The sequence below is a fragment of the Mobula hypostoma genome, chromosome 8 (assembly GCF_963921235.1).
Source record: "Mobula hypostoma chromosome 8, sMobHyp1.1, whole genome shotgun sequence".
NCBI classification, from domain to species: domain Eukaryota; kingdom Metazoa; phylum Chordata; class Chondrichthyes; order Myliobatiformes; family Myliobatidae; genus Mobula; species Mobula hypostoma.
The window spans coordinates 38,257,494-38,270,672 of NC_086104.1; the positions used below are offsets into that span (position 1 = coordinate 38,257,494).

At 40.7% G+C, this 13,179-nt stretch overlaps 1 protein-coding gene across 5 annotated transcripts in view; it reads right to left on the bottom strand.

Moving 5' to 3' along the window:
• LOC134350477 (metastasis-associated protein MTA3-like) overlaps nucleotides 1-13,179 on the bottom strand; it is a 216,570-nt gene that overhangs the window by 96,540 nt on the left and 106,851 nt on the right. For all 5 annotated transcript variants that reach the window (XM_063055687.1, XM_063055686.1, XM_063055690.1 and 2 more), the window contains exon 7: nucleotides 8,318-8,420. In XM_063055687.1, coding sequence (XP_062911757.1) covers nucleotides 8,318-8,420 — 103 coding nt within the window. The remainder of the gene's footprint in view (nucleotides 1-8,317; nucleotides 8,421-13,179) is intronic.

Below are 13,179 nucleotides of genomic sequence, written 5' to 3' on the forward strand. Positions count from 1 at the left end.
TTTTCTCCCTCTGTCCCTCTGAATATACCTCTTGCCCATCCTCTGGGTCACCCCCCCCCCTTGTCTTTCTTCCCGGACCTCCTGTCCCATGATCCTCTCGGATCCCCTTCTGCCTATCACCTGTCCAGCTCTCGGCTCTATCCCTCCCCCTCCTGTCTTCTCCTATCATTTTGCATCTCCCCCTCCCCCTCCAGCTTTCAAATCCCTTACTCACTCTTCCTTCAGTTAGTCCTGACGAAGGGTCTTGGCCTGAAACGTCGACTGCGCCTCTTCCTAGATGCTGCCTGGCCTGCTGCGTTCACCAGCAACTTTGATGTATGTTGCTTGAATTTCCAGCATCTGCAGAATTCCTGTTGTTTGAGTCTATCTGAAGATCTTATTCCATAGCTTTTATCCTGCAGATCTAGAAACTATTCTCGGGTCTTTATCCAATGTCTTTTTGTGGCATTAATTGATTCTATTTCTGCTACCCTAATGGTCAGTGAATTGCAGACCCTGATTTTCTCTACATCTTCTTGAATCAATCACCCAAAATTCTGAATTTGTGTTCTGGTTCTTAGAGTAATATACTGGTAAGGGAAATATCTTTCCTCTTTTTACCCTACCTAAACCACTTATACAGTTCCATTAAACCACCTGTCATTCCTCAGTGCTTCAGGCCAAAGGACACTGACTTCTCTAACTTAACTTTATTGCTGAAATCCCTCATCCTGGGGACTATTCTAGTGAATCCTCGCTGTATGCTCTCCTGCACTTCCACACCCTTCCTAAATTGTGGTGACCAAAACTGAATGCAATATGTCAGCTGTGGCCTTTAAGAGTGCTTGTAGAAGTCCAACATACTCCCTGTATTTGTACTCTATAGCACACTTTGACATTCAACTGCAGGCAACAAATAATTTTTCATTGCACTTAATCAATCCCTTTTTAAAAATTGTTCAGAAAGGAGACAGAGTTAAAATGCGATACACTAAATTCTTAAATCATCATGGTAGGTTATGCACATTTGGTGCCCCCAGTTGTGCAGACATACCAGATCTGCAATGAGAAGCTGAGTAGCACAGTTAAGTCACTTGACTATTAATACACTTCTATTGTGAATTTGCAGGGATTAAAGAGGTGGAATGGATTATCTGAAGGAGGGGGTGGTGGGAGGACAGCAGGGCAAGTAAGGGGGCTTGAAGTTAGTGGCTTGCAATCAAGTTGCTGGATGTTGGTATCCTGGACAGAAGATGATTTTCTTAGTCATAGTCATTGTCATACTTTATTGATCCCAAGGGAAATTGGGTTTCGTTACAGTTGCACCAACCAAGAATAGAGTATAAATAGAACAATATAAAACCATAAATAATTAAATAATATTTAAATTATGCCAGATGGAAATAAGTCCAGGACCAGCCTATTGTCTCAGGGTGTCTGACCCTCCAAGGGAGGAGTTATAAAGTTTGATGGCCACAGGCAGGAATGACTTCCTATGATGCTCAGTGTTGCATCTCGGTGGAATGAGTCTCTGGCTGAATGTACTCCTGTGCCCGACCAGTACATTATGTAGTGGATGGGAGACATTGTCCAAGATGGCATGCAACTTGGACAGCATCCTCTTTTCAGACACCACCGTCAGAGAGTCCAGTTCCATCCCCAGATTACATTTGACCACCATCTCAGAAAGCTCAGAGTCACATATCAAAAACGGTGGAAATTTACAGCCTGCTGGATAAAGTCTTTCAGTGCAATAGACTTGGTGAAAGTCAATACTACCTCTCAAAATCACTGTCATTTTAACTACTTTCCCCTCTGGCTACATCAGGAGTACATGTTTTGGCGGTTCTTGCAACAAATAACTATAAATGCATAAAACATGTAAACTTATAGCCAGTATACCTGGGTTAGCTCTGCTACAAAGGGACCAGAGAAGACAAGCAGTTGTTCAAGTTTGTAGCTTTGGTTGATTTCCCACTGGTGCGAAGCATCAAAACTATAAACTAAGTTACGGTAAAATATAAGTGTTTTTTAATAATTTCTCACTGTTCATTATAAATCAAATACACTTTTTTTTATAATGTGAGTGTCACATGATGCAGAATAAATCTTTAATAGGACCAATGTAAGGTGCATCTACTGCATGTTTTGAAATTGAATTTCAGGACATATTCAATTTTCCATCAAGTATGAATTAATAAGAGAACTATTTTTAAACTACCCATATTTAAATTCATGTTGTATGCTTTTGCTGGTTAGTTAAGTAAGAGAAGGAAACACTATAAGAAATGTACATCGCACTCTGCTTGCACAGCAAGGTTTAAATAAATCAGCCAGCCAAGAGCAAGGTCAAAAGTATATACAACCTTTAACTGAATTAATTGTTTATGCAGGGAATATATTGCCATTTGTCACTGACTTGCCTTCTGTTTCTTGTGCATTGCAATGACATTTGCGTATAGGTTAAGAACTTTATCATTCAGAGTGTCCTCTACCGTTCTGCAAGGTCCATTGCTACATGGATATTTTACATAAACTGCCTGCTTTATTTTAACTTTTTTGATGCAGCTAAGTAACTTGTTTTTTTCCATGCTCAATATCATGCCCTATTTTGGCATCACAGAAGTAGCTTATTCAAAAAATTCTTTTTAGGTTCTTAAAAATATTATGGATTCTGAAGAAGTTTTATTTCTCTATAAACACTTACTCAGTTAATTAGGAATGTTATTGTTACAATTTGTTAACATGTTTTAAATTGGTATATGATTTTGCGGACAAGATTTAGATGTCTGATGGTGTATTTGTTAATCTTCCATCTGCCAAGATTCAGAACAATGTCTGAAGTATGACACCTGTGATACTAGCCAACTGTAGAGGGCAGTATTAGTTACATCAAGCATCCACATTTTGCTCCTTCTCTACCAAAAGCTTATTTAATTACACAAGTTAATTTATTCCTGAGTTTCACAAAGAAATCTTTGCAGTGATCAAAAAAATCACTTGTAAAGAAGTCTTGATTCAGTACATGTTTCTGTGGCTTTTATTCCTTTCTCTTGCATACACCGCTTGCTCACAAAGTGTAGGTTTTGAGCATTTTTCCACTCTGCCTCCCTTCCTTTCAAACATCTCCAGAATTCTTTTTTCTTTTGATGACTTGTTCAGTCTCTGCCCTGATTTTTCTCCAAAGAAGACTGCAAGAAAATAGTGAGTAACATTGTGGATAGTAAGCGCACTCAAAGAATGGTAGGTAACAGCATCTGACTTATTGAGTCAAGGCCAGGATAAAATCTGTACCATGATATGGGAAGAGTGAGCTGATAGGGCCAGACTTGGCATGGGGAGAGAGTGAGGAAATGGGTTTAGGACTGAACCTGGTGCTAGAATGTTGCTGGAATGTTGAAGCATTAATTCTATGAACATTGGGTGGAATCCATCATTGGGCACTCCCACTTTGATAATAAATTTACTTTGAACTTTGAAGGATATCCTGGGTGTTATAAGGAAAGAATGGTGAAAGCTAGTAACTAGCAAATAAAGATGGGGATTGTGCTAATGTGGTAACAGGGAAACACAAACAAAACCTAAACATAGAGATATGGAATACAGCAGTGGTGACGCCAAGTTTCAGGAACTTCATTAACTATGTTATAGCGTACACCCATTGTTGTAACAGAAAACTGGATTTACTGTTAGAACAATGGATAATCATTTTATTCTGTGATCGAGACCTAGTCTGTTACTTAAATAAGACTTTCTGTACCTAAAATTCTAATATCAAAACCTAAATTTAATGTTAATCAATTTCTGTGTAGTCTCATCAACTGAGAATGTAAAAGCTGTACCAAATTTGTTCTCAGGCTGATCAGCTGAACTGGTCACTTTGTGCTCACCAGTTTTAATAAATCACCCATTATTTCAAACACCAACTAGAGGTGACCTTTCACGTTTTTCCAAGCAAACACCAAGGATGGCAATGATGACATCAAATCAACTTAGAAAATGACACAAATAATTTCTCAGAGCAGTTAAGCCAGAGTGTAATCAGGTCAGAAAAATACTCCAGGCAGCAGAGTGAACAGATGGGCATGAATTGAAAGTGGCTTCAATCACATCCACCATCACACGACCATTTTATTGCATAAGGACCATGTGAACGTGTACTCATTTTAATCCAGCATAATTGGACAGAAGAAGGAGCAACACATTTGGTTCATTCATGCAATTTATTTCCTGTTACATTACGCCTTACTTCCAATACCACCCTGATTATTGGAAGGCTATGGCTACAGAAAGACACCACAAACTATCTGTTGTAACATGAGTAAAAACGCTTCTTATATTTCCATCTTATACCAAAGTCATAGTTAATTAGCACCTTCAAGTCTCAGTAGAAGATGCTGTAAATATATTGGCTGCTTTTTATATTGAGGCTTCTTCTCCCTTCAACCCTGATTCATTAAAGTTTCGGGGAATTTGAGTTGAACTAAAGATGAGGTGCTTCTCCTCATATCAAGCTTCAATGGAAAACTGCAGAAAGGTCAACATGAGAATAGGATGAAGAATTAAAATAACAGATGACTACAAGCTCAGGTACACCTATACAGACTAAGCAGAGGTGTTTTGCAAAGAGGTCACCCAGGGACTGATCAGATCAAGAGCACTGAATGAAATCTGAGTAGAAAAAGTGGTGGGTGAATTGCCCCTTCACATGGATGGACTGTTTAGGTTCTTGTAAAGAGGGAAAGTGTAAAATGGAAGATATTGCAGCTTTGCAGTTGCATGGTAAAGTGCCACAGCAAGAATGTATTTGACATAGATGGAGGAACCAGGGAATAGTGCAGTTAACAGTCCCGTCCAAATGATAAAAGTGAAGGGGAAGACATAAGTGGTGGTGGAAATTCAATGAACATTTATAGAGTATGATCCATTAAATGTGAGGTCTAATGGGTGGAAAATGAGGTCATAGGGAACCTTGTCCTTGCTCTGGTTGTGCTGAGATTCAGCAACAGCAGTGGTGCAGGAAATGGAACTGACATGGCTCAGAAATCTGTTAATGGTACAGAGAAGCCACAGGTTGAGAAGAACGGAACATCTCTCAGCAATGCTGGTAAGGGAAGTCTTATCATAGGAATAGATACAACAGAGCAGAGGCTGGAAGCTGTGTTGGGAAGATCTCCTGAGGGAATACGGTCAGGAAGACAATGGCTTGATGTTCAGTGTAGGGATCGTGGTCCAAAAGAAGATCTGAAGAGGTCTCCCTCATGCAAAGCTGACTCAGGTGTCCCAAATGGAAAATAAGAGATCAGTTGGCCAAATAACATCATCACTAACTTGTCAAAAGATTAGACAGAAATATTGGGATTGGGACAATAAGAGTGGGGTGGTGAAGGTTCATAGAATATAGAAATCTACAATACATTACAGGCCCTTTGGCCCACAATTCTGTACTGACCATGTAGCCTACTCTGGAAAATGCCTAGAATTACCCTACCACTAAGCCCTAAATTTTCCTAAGCTCCATATACCTAACTAAGAGTCTCTTAAAAGAGCCTATTGTATCTGCCTCCACCACCATCGCTGGCAGTGCATTCCATGCACCCACCACTCTCTGTGTGAAAAACTTACTCCTGACATCCCCCCTGCACCTTCTTCCAAGCGCCTTAAAGCTACATCCCCTCGTGTTAGCCAAATCAGCCTGAGAAAAAGCTTCTGGCTATCCACACGATCAATCCCTCTCACCATCTTATACACCCTCTATCAGGTCTCATCCTTCCTTGCTCCAAGGAGAAAAAGCCAAGTTCACTCAACCTATTCTCACAAGGCACGCTCTCCAATCCAGGCAACATCCTTGTAAATCTCCTCTGCACTCTCTCTATATCCTCTCTGCATCCTTCCTGTAGTGAGTTACCAAAACTGAACACAGTACTGCAAGTAGTGCCCGACCAAGGTCTTATATAGCTGTAACATTATCTCACGGCTCTTGAACTCAATTCCATGGTTGTTGAATGCCAACACACCATATGCCTTTTTAACAATACTGTCAACCAGTGTAGCACCTTTGAGTGTCTTAAGGACACTGACCCCAAGATCTCTCTGATCCTCTACAATGGCAAGAGTACCACCAAATTTGACTTACCAAAATGAATCGCTTCACACTTATCTGGGTTGAACTCCATCTGCCACTTCTCAGCCCAGTTCTGCATCCTATCGGTGTCCCGCTGTAACCTCTGACAACCCTCCAGACTATCCACAACACCCCATGACCTTTGCGTCATCAGCAAACATACTAACTCACCTTACCACTTCTTCACCCAGGTCATTTATAAAAAATAGAACCCTGTAGACCAGTGAGTCTTACGTCTGTGGTAGGAATTCTTAGAGATAGGATCTATAGGCATTTAGAGAATCATGGTCTGATCAGGGACAGTCAGCATGGCTTTGTGAAGGGCAGATCGTGTCTAACAAGCCTGAGAGAGTTCTCTGAGGAGGTGACCAGGCATATAGATGAGGGTAGTGCAGTGGATGTGATCTATATGGATTTTAGTAAGGCATTTGACAAGGTTCCACGCGGTAGGCTTATTCAGAAAGTTAGAAGGCATGGGATCCAGGGGAGTTTGGCCAGGTGGATTCAGAACTGGCTTGCCTGCAGAAGGCAGTGGAGGGAGTACATTCAGATTGGAGGATTGCGACTAGCGGTGTCCCACAGGGATCTGTTCTGGGACCTCTACTTTTCGTGAATTTTATTAATGACCTGAATGTGGAAGTAGAAGGGTGCGTTGGCAAGTTTGCAGACGACACAAAGGTTGGTGGTGTTGTAGATATAGTGTAGAGGATTGTCAAAGATTGCAGAGAGACATTGATAGGATGCAGAAGTGGGCTGAGAAGTAGCAGATGGAGTTCAACCCTGAGAAGTGTGAGGTGGTACACTTTGGAAGGACCATCTCCAAGGCAGAGTACAAAGTAAATGGCAGGATACTTGGTAGTGTGGAGGAGCAGAGGGATCTGGGGGTACATGTCCATAGATCCCTGAAAGTTGCCTCACAGGTGGATAGGGTAGTTAAGAAAGCTTATGGGATGTTAGCTTTCATAAGTCGAGGGATAGAGTTTAAGAGTCGCAATGTAATGATGCAGCTCTATAAAACTCTGGTCAGGCCACAATTGGAGTACTATGTCCAGTTCTGGTCGCCTCAATATAGGAAGGATGTGGAAGCATTGGAAAGGGTACAGAGGAGATTTACCAGGATGCTGCCTGGTTTAGAGAACATGAATTATGATCAGAGATTAAGGGAGCTAGGGCTTTACTTTTTGGAGAGGAGGAGGATGAGAGGAGACATAATAGAGGTGTACAAGATAATAAGAGGAATAGATAGAGTGGATAGCCAGCACCTCTTCCCCAGAGCACCACTGCTCAATACAAGAGGACATTGCTTTAAGGTAAGGGGTGGGAAGTTCAAGGGGGATATTAGAGGAAGGTTTTTTACTCAGAGGGTTGTTGGTACATGGAATGCACCGCCTGAGTCAGTGGTGGAGGCAGATACACTAGTGAAATTTAAGAGACTACTAGGCAGGTATATGGAGGAATTTAAGTTGGGGAGTTTACATGGGAGGCAGGGTTTGAGGGTCGGCACAACATTGTGGGCCGAAGGGCCTGTATTGTGCTGTACTATTCTATGTTCTATCTTAAAAAAATAGGGAATTTAATGCCAAGCCACTGAGTGACAACTCTGATTAAATTATGTAGTCAAAATAAGAAAACTAATGCAGTTAATGGAATGAAATGATAAGCACAAGAGAACAAAACTGATAGATTTTGATTGGCTAGCATGGGAGGAGAGTCAAATACTATCAAATTGATTGAGCCAAATGGAGTGTAGTTGTGCTGTATATTTCATGAAATCACATGTAATATCCTTTATTGCAAGATAAACCTAATGGAAAATGTAGATCCTCTCTTCTAACTAATCCTTGTTAACAGTTTACTCTGAGTCATTATACCACAAAAACAAATCACCAAAGTTCCGCAACAAAGTGTATCATAATTTCTCTCTGCTTGGGGACAGACTTACTAAAATATCACTATCTGCCTTGCTATTGTTATGCTTTAGTGACTGTACACGTTGAACTTCATGTGTACAAGTGCTTTGGATCTCTTTCAGTCTAATTGTTATTTCCAGAAGCCATATAACCACTTTCCTAATGTGCTCTCCTTTGCATTTATCCATGTTGTATAAATTCATTCTAGTCTAATTCATTTGTGTTTGTATTGAATCAAAGAGCATATTTAAGTGCTTTATTAATGAACAGTACAAATACAACACACTTTATTTCCTGAACTCACCGTGCAACTACCAGGAACTGATCTATTTGTCGATCACTCAATGGGTTGTCAGGATCCCAAACCTTAACTTCCATCTTCGATTGATCTCTGGAATCTGATTCACCTACCAACATAATGAAAGAATATAATCAATATATCTTCACCAGTGTAGGAGGGTTTCTCAGTTTGGGCTAACGGCATTGCTGCACAGAACCTGCAGTGCACAGCATTTTCAGCAAATTCAAAAGCAATATATCGAGATGGAAAATTACCATAAAAGTTACAATAAACTGCTTACATTCAAATGTTTTCAGAAAAATCAAAACTGAATGAACTTTTCTGCCAATCTTTGCATTTTATTTGGTCTTTGCATAGATTGTAAAGTAAAACTAAACATACTGTATATTAGAATAGGTTTTATTATTTAGAACAAATCTGGGTAACTTAAAAATAAAAGCAAGATATATATATTTTTTCATTTAATTTCACTAATATAGCTAAACCGAGCGTGAGGTTGGATTGATCTAAGCACTGGCCATGTTTGGAAAGGTTGGACATGGGCCAGAACGAGGTGGCAGGGTCCAGTTCCAGAACTTATTGATGCGGTGGGGCCCAGGTCCTAGTGCGGGGGGGGGGTGCAGGAGGTGCAACCCGGTGCTTGAACAATTTAAATATTTAAATGCCGGGCTAGGTGGACTGAAAAGGCTAGGTGTCGGAACTGGAGGTGGGGGGTCGTGCCAGGTTTACTCGCTGCCCCACGACATTTACTGTGCTCTTCGCAGCGCTAAGGTTGAGGCTATGCCCTGCTACAGTTGCTCCAGACCTTGTGTCGGGGAGCTTCGCTACGATTTGCTCCACTGGGTGATGAACTGAGGTTGAGGCTATGTGCTTTGGGGCTATGGACTTATTTTCATTCTGAATGCTGTTGCTTGCTTTTATTGCTTGCACAATTTGTGTGTGTTTTTTTTTCCCTCTCTCTGCATTTTGGATGTTGGTCTTTCTTTTAAATTAGGTTCTTTACAATTTCTTGCTTTTTGGCTGCCTTTAAGCAGACGCATCTCAAAATTCTATAATTTATACATACTTTGATAATAAATGTACTTTGAACTTTGACTCGTCAGTCCTTAATTCATTCCACCAATGGTGGTGGCTGAGGTGAAGTCAACAATCATGTATTACAGACGACCATCATTCGTTCTATGCCTCAGAATTATAGCAAGGTTAAAGCTGGAGATGGCCATTCAGTCTCCATACAGAGTCTGTAATGACTATGTACCAGAGCAACTCACTAGTTCCACACCCTAAACAACAGGAATTCTGCAGATGCTGGAAATTCAAGCAAAAAAAAATCAAAGTTGCTGGTGAACGCAGCAGGCCAGGCAGCATCTCTAGGAAAAGGTACAGTCGACGAAGGGTCTCAGCCTGAAACGTCGACTGTACCTCTTCCTAGAGATGCTGCCTGGCCTGCTGCGTTCACCAGCAACTTTGATGTGAGTTCCACACCCTAGCCTCTTCGGTACATCCTTGCAATTTTTTTCTTACCATATATTTAACCCAATTCTCTCCTGAAGACCACAAAGGAAGCTGCTTCTACCACACCTGAAGGCAGGGCATTCCAGGGTTCAACAACATTACATTAAAAAGCTTTTCCTCACATGACTTTTTCTTCTTTCTCTTTATTTTACACCTTTGTTGCCTCCACTGACTGAAACAGTCTCCCACAATCCACTCTGTACAGGGCATCATCGTTTTATGTATTTCTCTCAAATGGCCCCTTGGACTTCTCTCATGAAAGTAGTTACAGCCTTCATAATCTATCCTCGTAGTCCTTCATCCTAGGAACTATTCACATAAGTTCTTTTTGTACCCTCTCCAGTACCTTCACGTCCTTCTTGTAATATGACAAGCAGAAATTAACATTATAATGCAGCTGAGACCAGCTCAATATTTGATGAAAGTTCAACATGACTTCCCTACTTTCATAGTCCAGCATCTATTAATAAAATACAGATGGGTATGCTTTATTAACCACTTTCTCTATCCACGTTGCTACTTTCAAAATCCCCAACCCCCGGTCCCTCTTGCCCCACACCCCTTTTGGATTGACACCATTTATTCTACATTGTCTCCCTTTGTTCTTCCTTGCAAAATCATCTCACAATTCTCTATATAAAACTTCTTCTCATTAAGCTTCATCAATAGGAAGGTAACTACAGGCATTTCTGAGGACTAAAAGCATTGTTAAACCTCACCTGCCCTTTCTCACAGCCTGCTTACATGTTCCAACAATTTATCCTTATCCTTTTCATGGTTCACAATACAGCCAAGTTTTGAGTCATCCACAAATTTAAAAATTGTGGCTTGCATCTCCGAGCATAGGTCACTAATGTATATATAAAAGCAATGGCACTGCATCAATCCCAAAGATAATCACTTTTCAATTTCGTCCAGTCTAAGAAGCAACTAATAACCATTATGCTTTGTAGACTGTTACTTAGCCAACTTCAAATCCATGCCATTGATGTCCCTTTTATGCATGTGTTTTACCTTTGCTGACAAATCCTGTTACAAGGCAACTTATCAAAAATTGTCTAGCATTAAGATGGATAAGTCCCCACATTATTAAGAGGCAAGAGATTGTTGGAGCTCTGACCAAGATCGTTGTATTTTCATTAGGTACAAGTATGGTGCCAGAAGATTGGTGGTTAAGGAATGTTGTTCTTTTGCTCAAAAAGGAAATTAGGTGTAATCTAACAAATTATAGACTGATGAGTCTTACATCTACATTAATGGACAAGATCTTTAGGGGCAGGATTTATGAGCACTTAGAGAAGCATGGTCTAATTAGGAACAGTCAGCTTGGTTTTGCGGGGGGGGGCAGGTCACATTTGATTAATCTGATTGGGTTTCTCAAGAAGGTGATAAAGGTGATTGATGAAGGTAGAGCTGTGGATGTTGTACATGTGGATTTAGTAAGGCATTCAACAAGGGAGTCCATGACAGGCTCATCCAGATAATTAGTAAGCATCGGATTTATGATGACTGACTAGATCCAAACTTAGCATGACTACAAAAAGACAGAGGGTTGTGGTAGTATGTCCTGTTCTGAATAAGTTGTGTTTGGCAGGTTTCTATACTGGGCCCTCTGTTGTTTGCCATTTATCTAAATGTTTTTGATGAAATGTGGTGGGATTGGTGAGTAAATTTTCAGGCAATACAAAGACTGCTGACTTTGTGATCTGGGAAATTGGTTTGTTATTGCCACATGTACTGAAATATGGTGAAAAACTTGTATTGCAAATCATTCATAAAGATCAATTCATGACAACAGGCCATTGAGATATAGAATATAAAATTATAACAGAATGCGGAATAAAATGTTACAATTTCAGAGTAAGTACAGTACCGAGAGGAGCCACTGAAATTTTATCTACCATAGACCCACTGTGGCAACAGACAAATTGCAGCGAGTCCAGGTCCTTGCTTAGGCAGGAGTTGATTCTGGCCATGACTATCCTCCCAAAGCACTTCATCACAGTAGATGTGAGTACACTGGGCAAGAGTCATTGAGGCAGCTCACTGTGTTCTTTTTTGGCACTGGTATGATTGTCACCCATCTAAGTAGATGGGAAATTCCAAATGCAGTAGTGAGAGATTAAAGATGTCCTTGAACACTCCAGCCAGTTAGTTGGCACAGATTTTCAGTGCTGTACTAGGTACACCATAAAGGCCTGAAGCCTTGTAAGGGTTTCCCCTCATGAAAGCTATTCTGATGCCAACCTTGGGACAAAAGCAATACCTAGTTCAGTATGCTGGTTATAGATTACAAATCACTGTTCAACAACATCATACCCTCAGTACTAATCAACAAGATCCAAATCCGGGACCTCTGTACCTCCCTCTGCAACTAGATCCTTGACTTCCTTATTTGGAGACCAGTCAGTGCAGCTCAGAAATAACATCATCTCTCTGACAATCAACATAGCACATCTCAAGGATGTATGCTTAGCCCACTGCTCTACTCTCTCTAGGCTCATGACTGTATGGCTAGGCACAGCTCAAACACCATCTATGACTTGCCAATGGCATATCTATCGTTTGCAGAATTTCAGGTAGTGATGAGGAGGCGTACAGAATTGAGATAGATTAACCGGTGTTGCAACAACCTTGCACTCAACATCAGTAAGACCAAGGAATTGATGGTGAACTTCAGGAAGGGGAAGTCAAAGGAACACACGTCAGCCCTCACTGCGGGATCAGCAGTGGAAAGGGTGAGCAGTTTCAAGTTCCTGGCTGTCAACATCTCTGAAGATCTATCCTGGGCCGAAGGTATTGTTGCAAATACAACAAAGGCACAACAGCAGCTATATTTTATTAGGAGTTTGAGGCAATTTACTATGTCACCAAAGACTCTCACAAATTTCTGCAGACGTACTATGGAGAGCTTTGTAACGTGATAGGAAGACAAGTGATAGCACAAAGATGTGTATATATCTAGGACAGCTGCACAGAGGAGTCTTCATTATACAGAGGCGATCTGCTGCCTAGAACTCTTAGCAAGTTGGAGGCGCACATCTTCTTAACTCCCAATGCTCAGAGGTCAACTTTTCATGACTTTTATATGGAAATCTGTATTAAACTAAACAAGTTTATTGACAGACGTTACCCCGAGAGGCAGAGAAGACCCTCCCCCCCCAAGAGACTTGAGTTATAAATGGGTCTTAGACCAAAAGTGAAAAAAAAGGCTTGTTGTAATTTGTTATTATTACTTTACCTTGTTATAATTTGATATTATTAAGTAACTAAGTAAACAAATGGTAGACGTTTGTATGTTAAGGGTATATTAAGGGTAAACATTATTTGTTTAGCATAGTGCCCCAGTA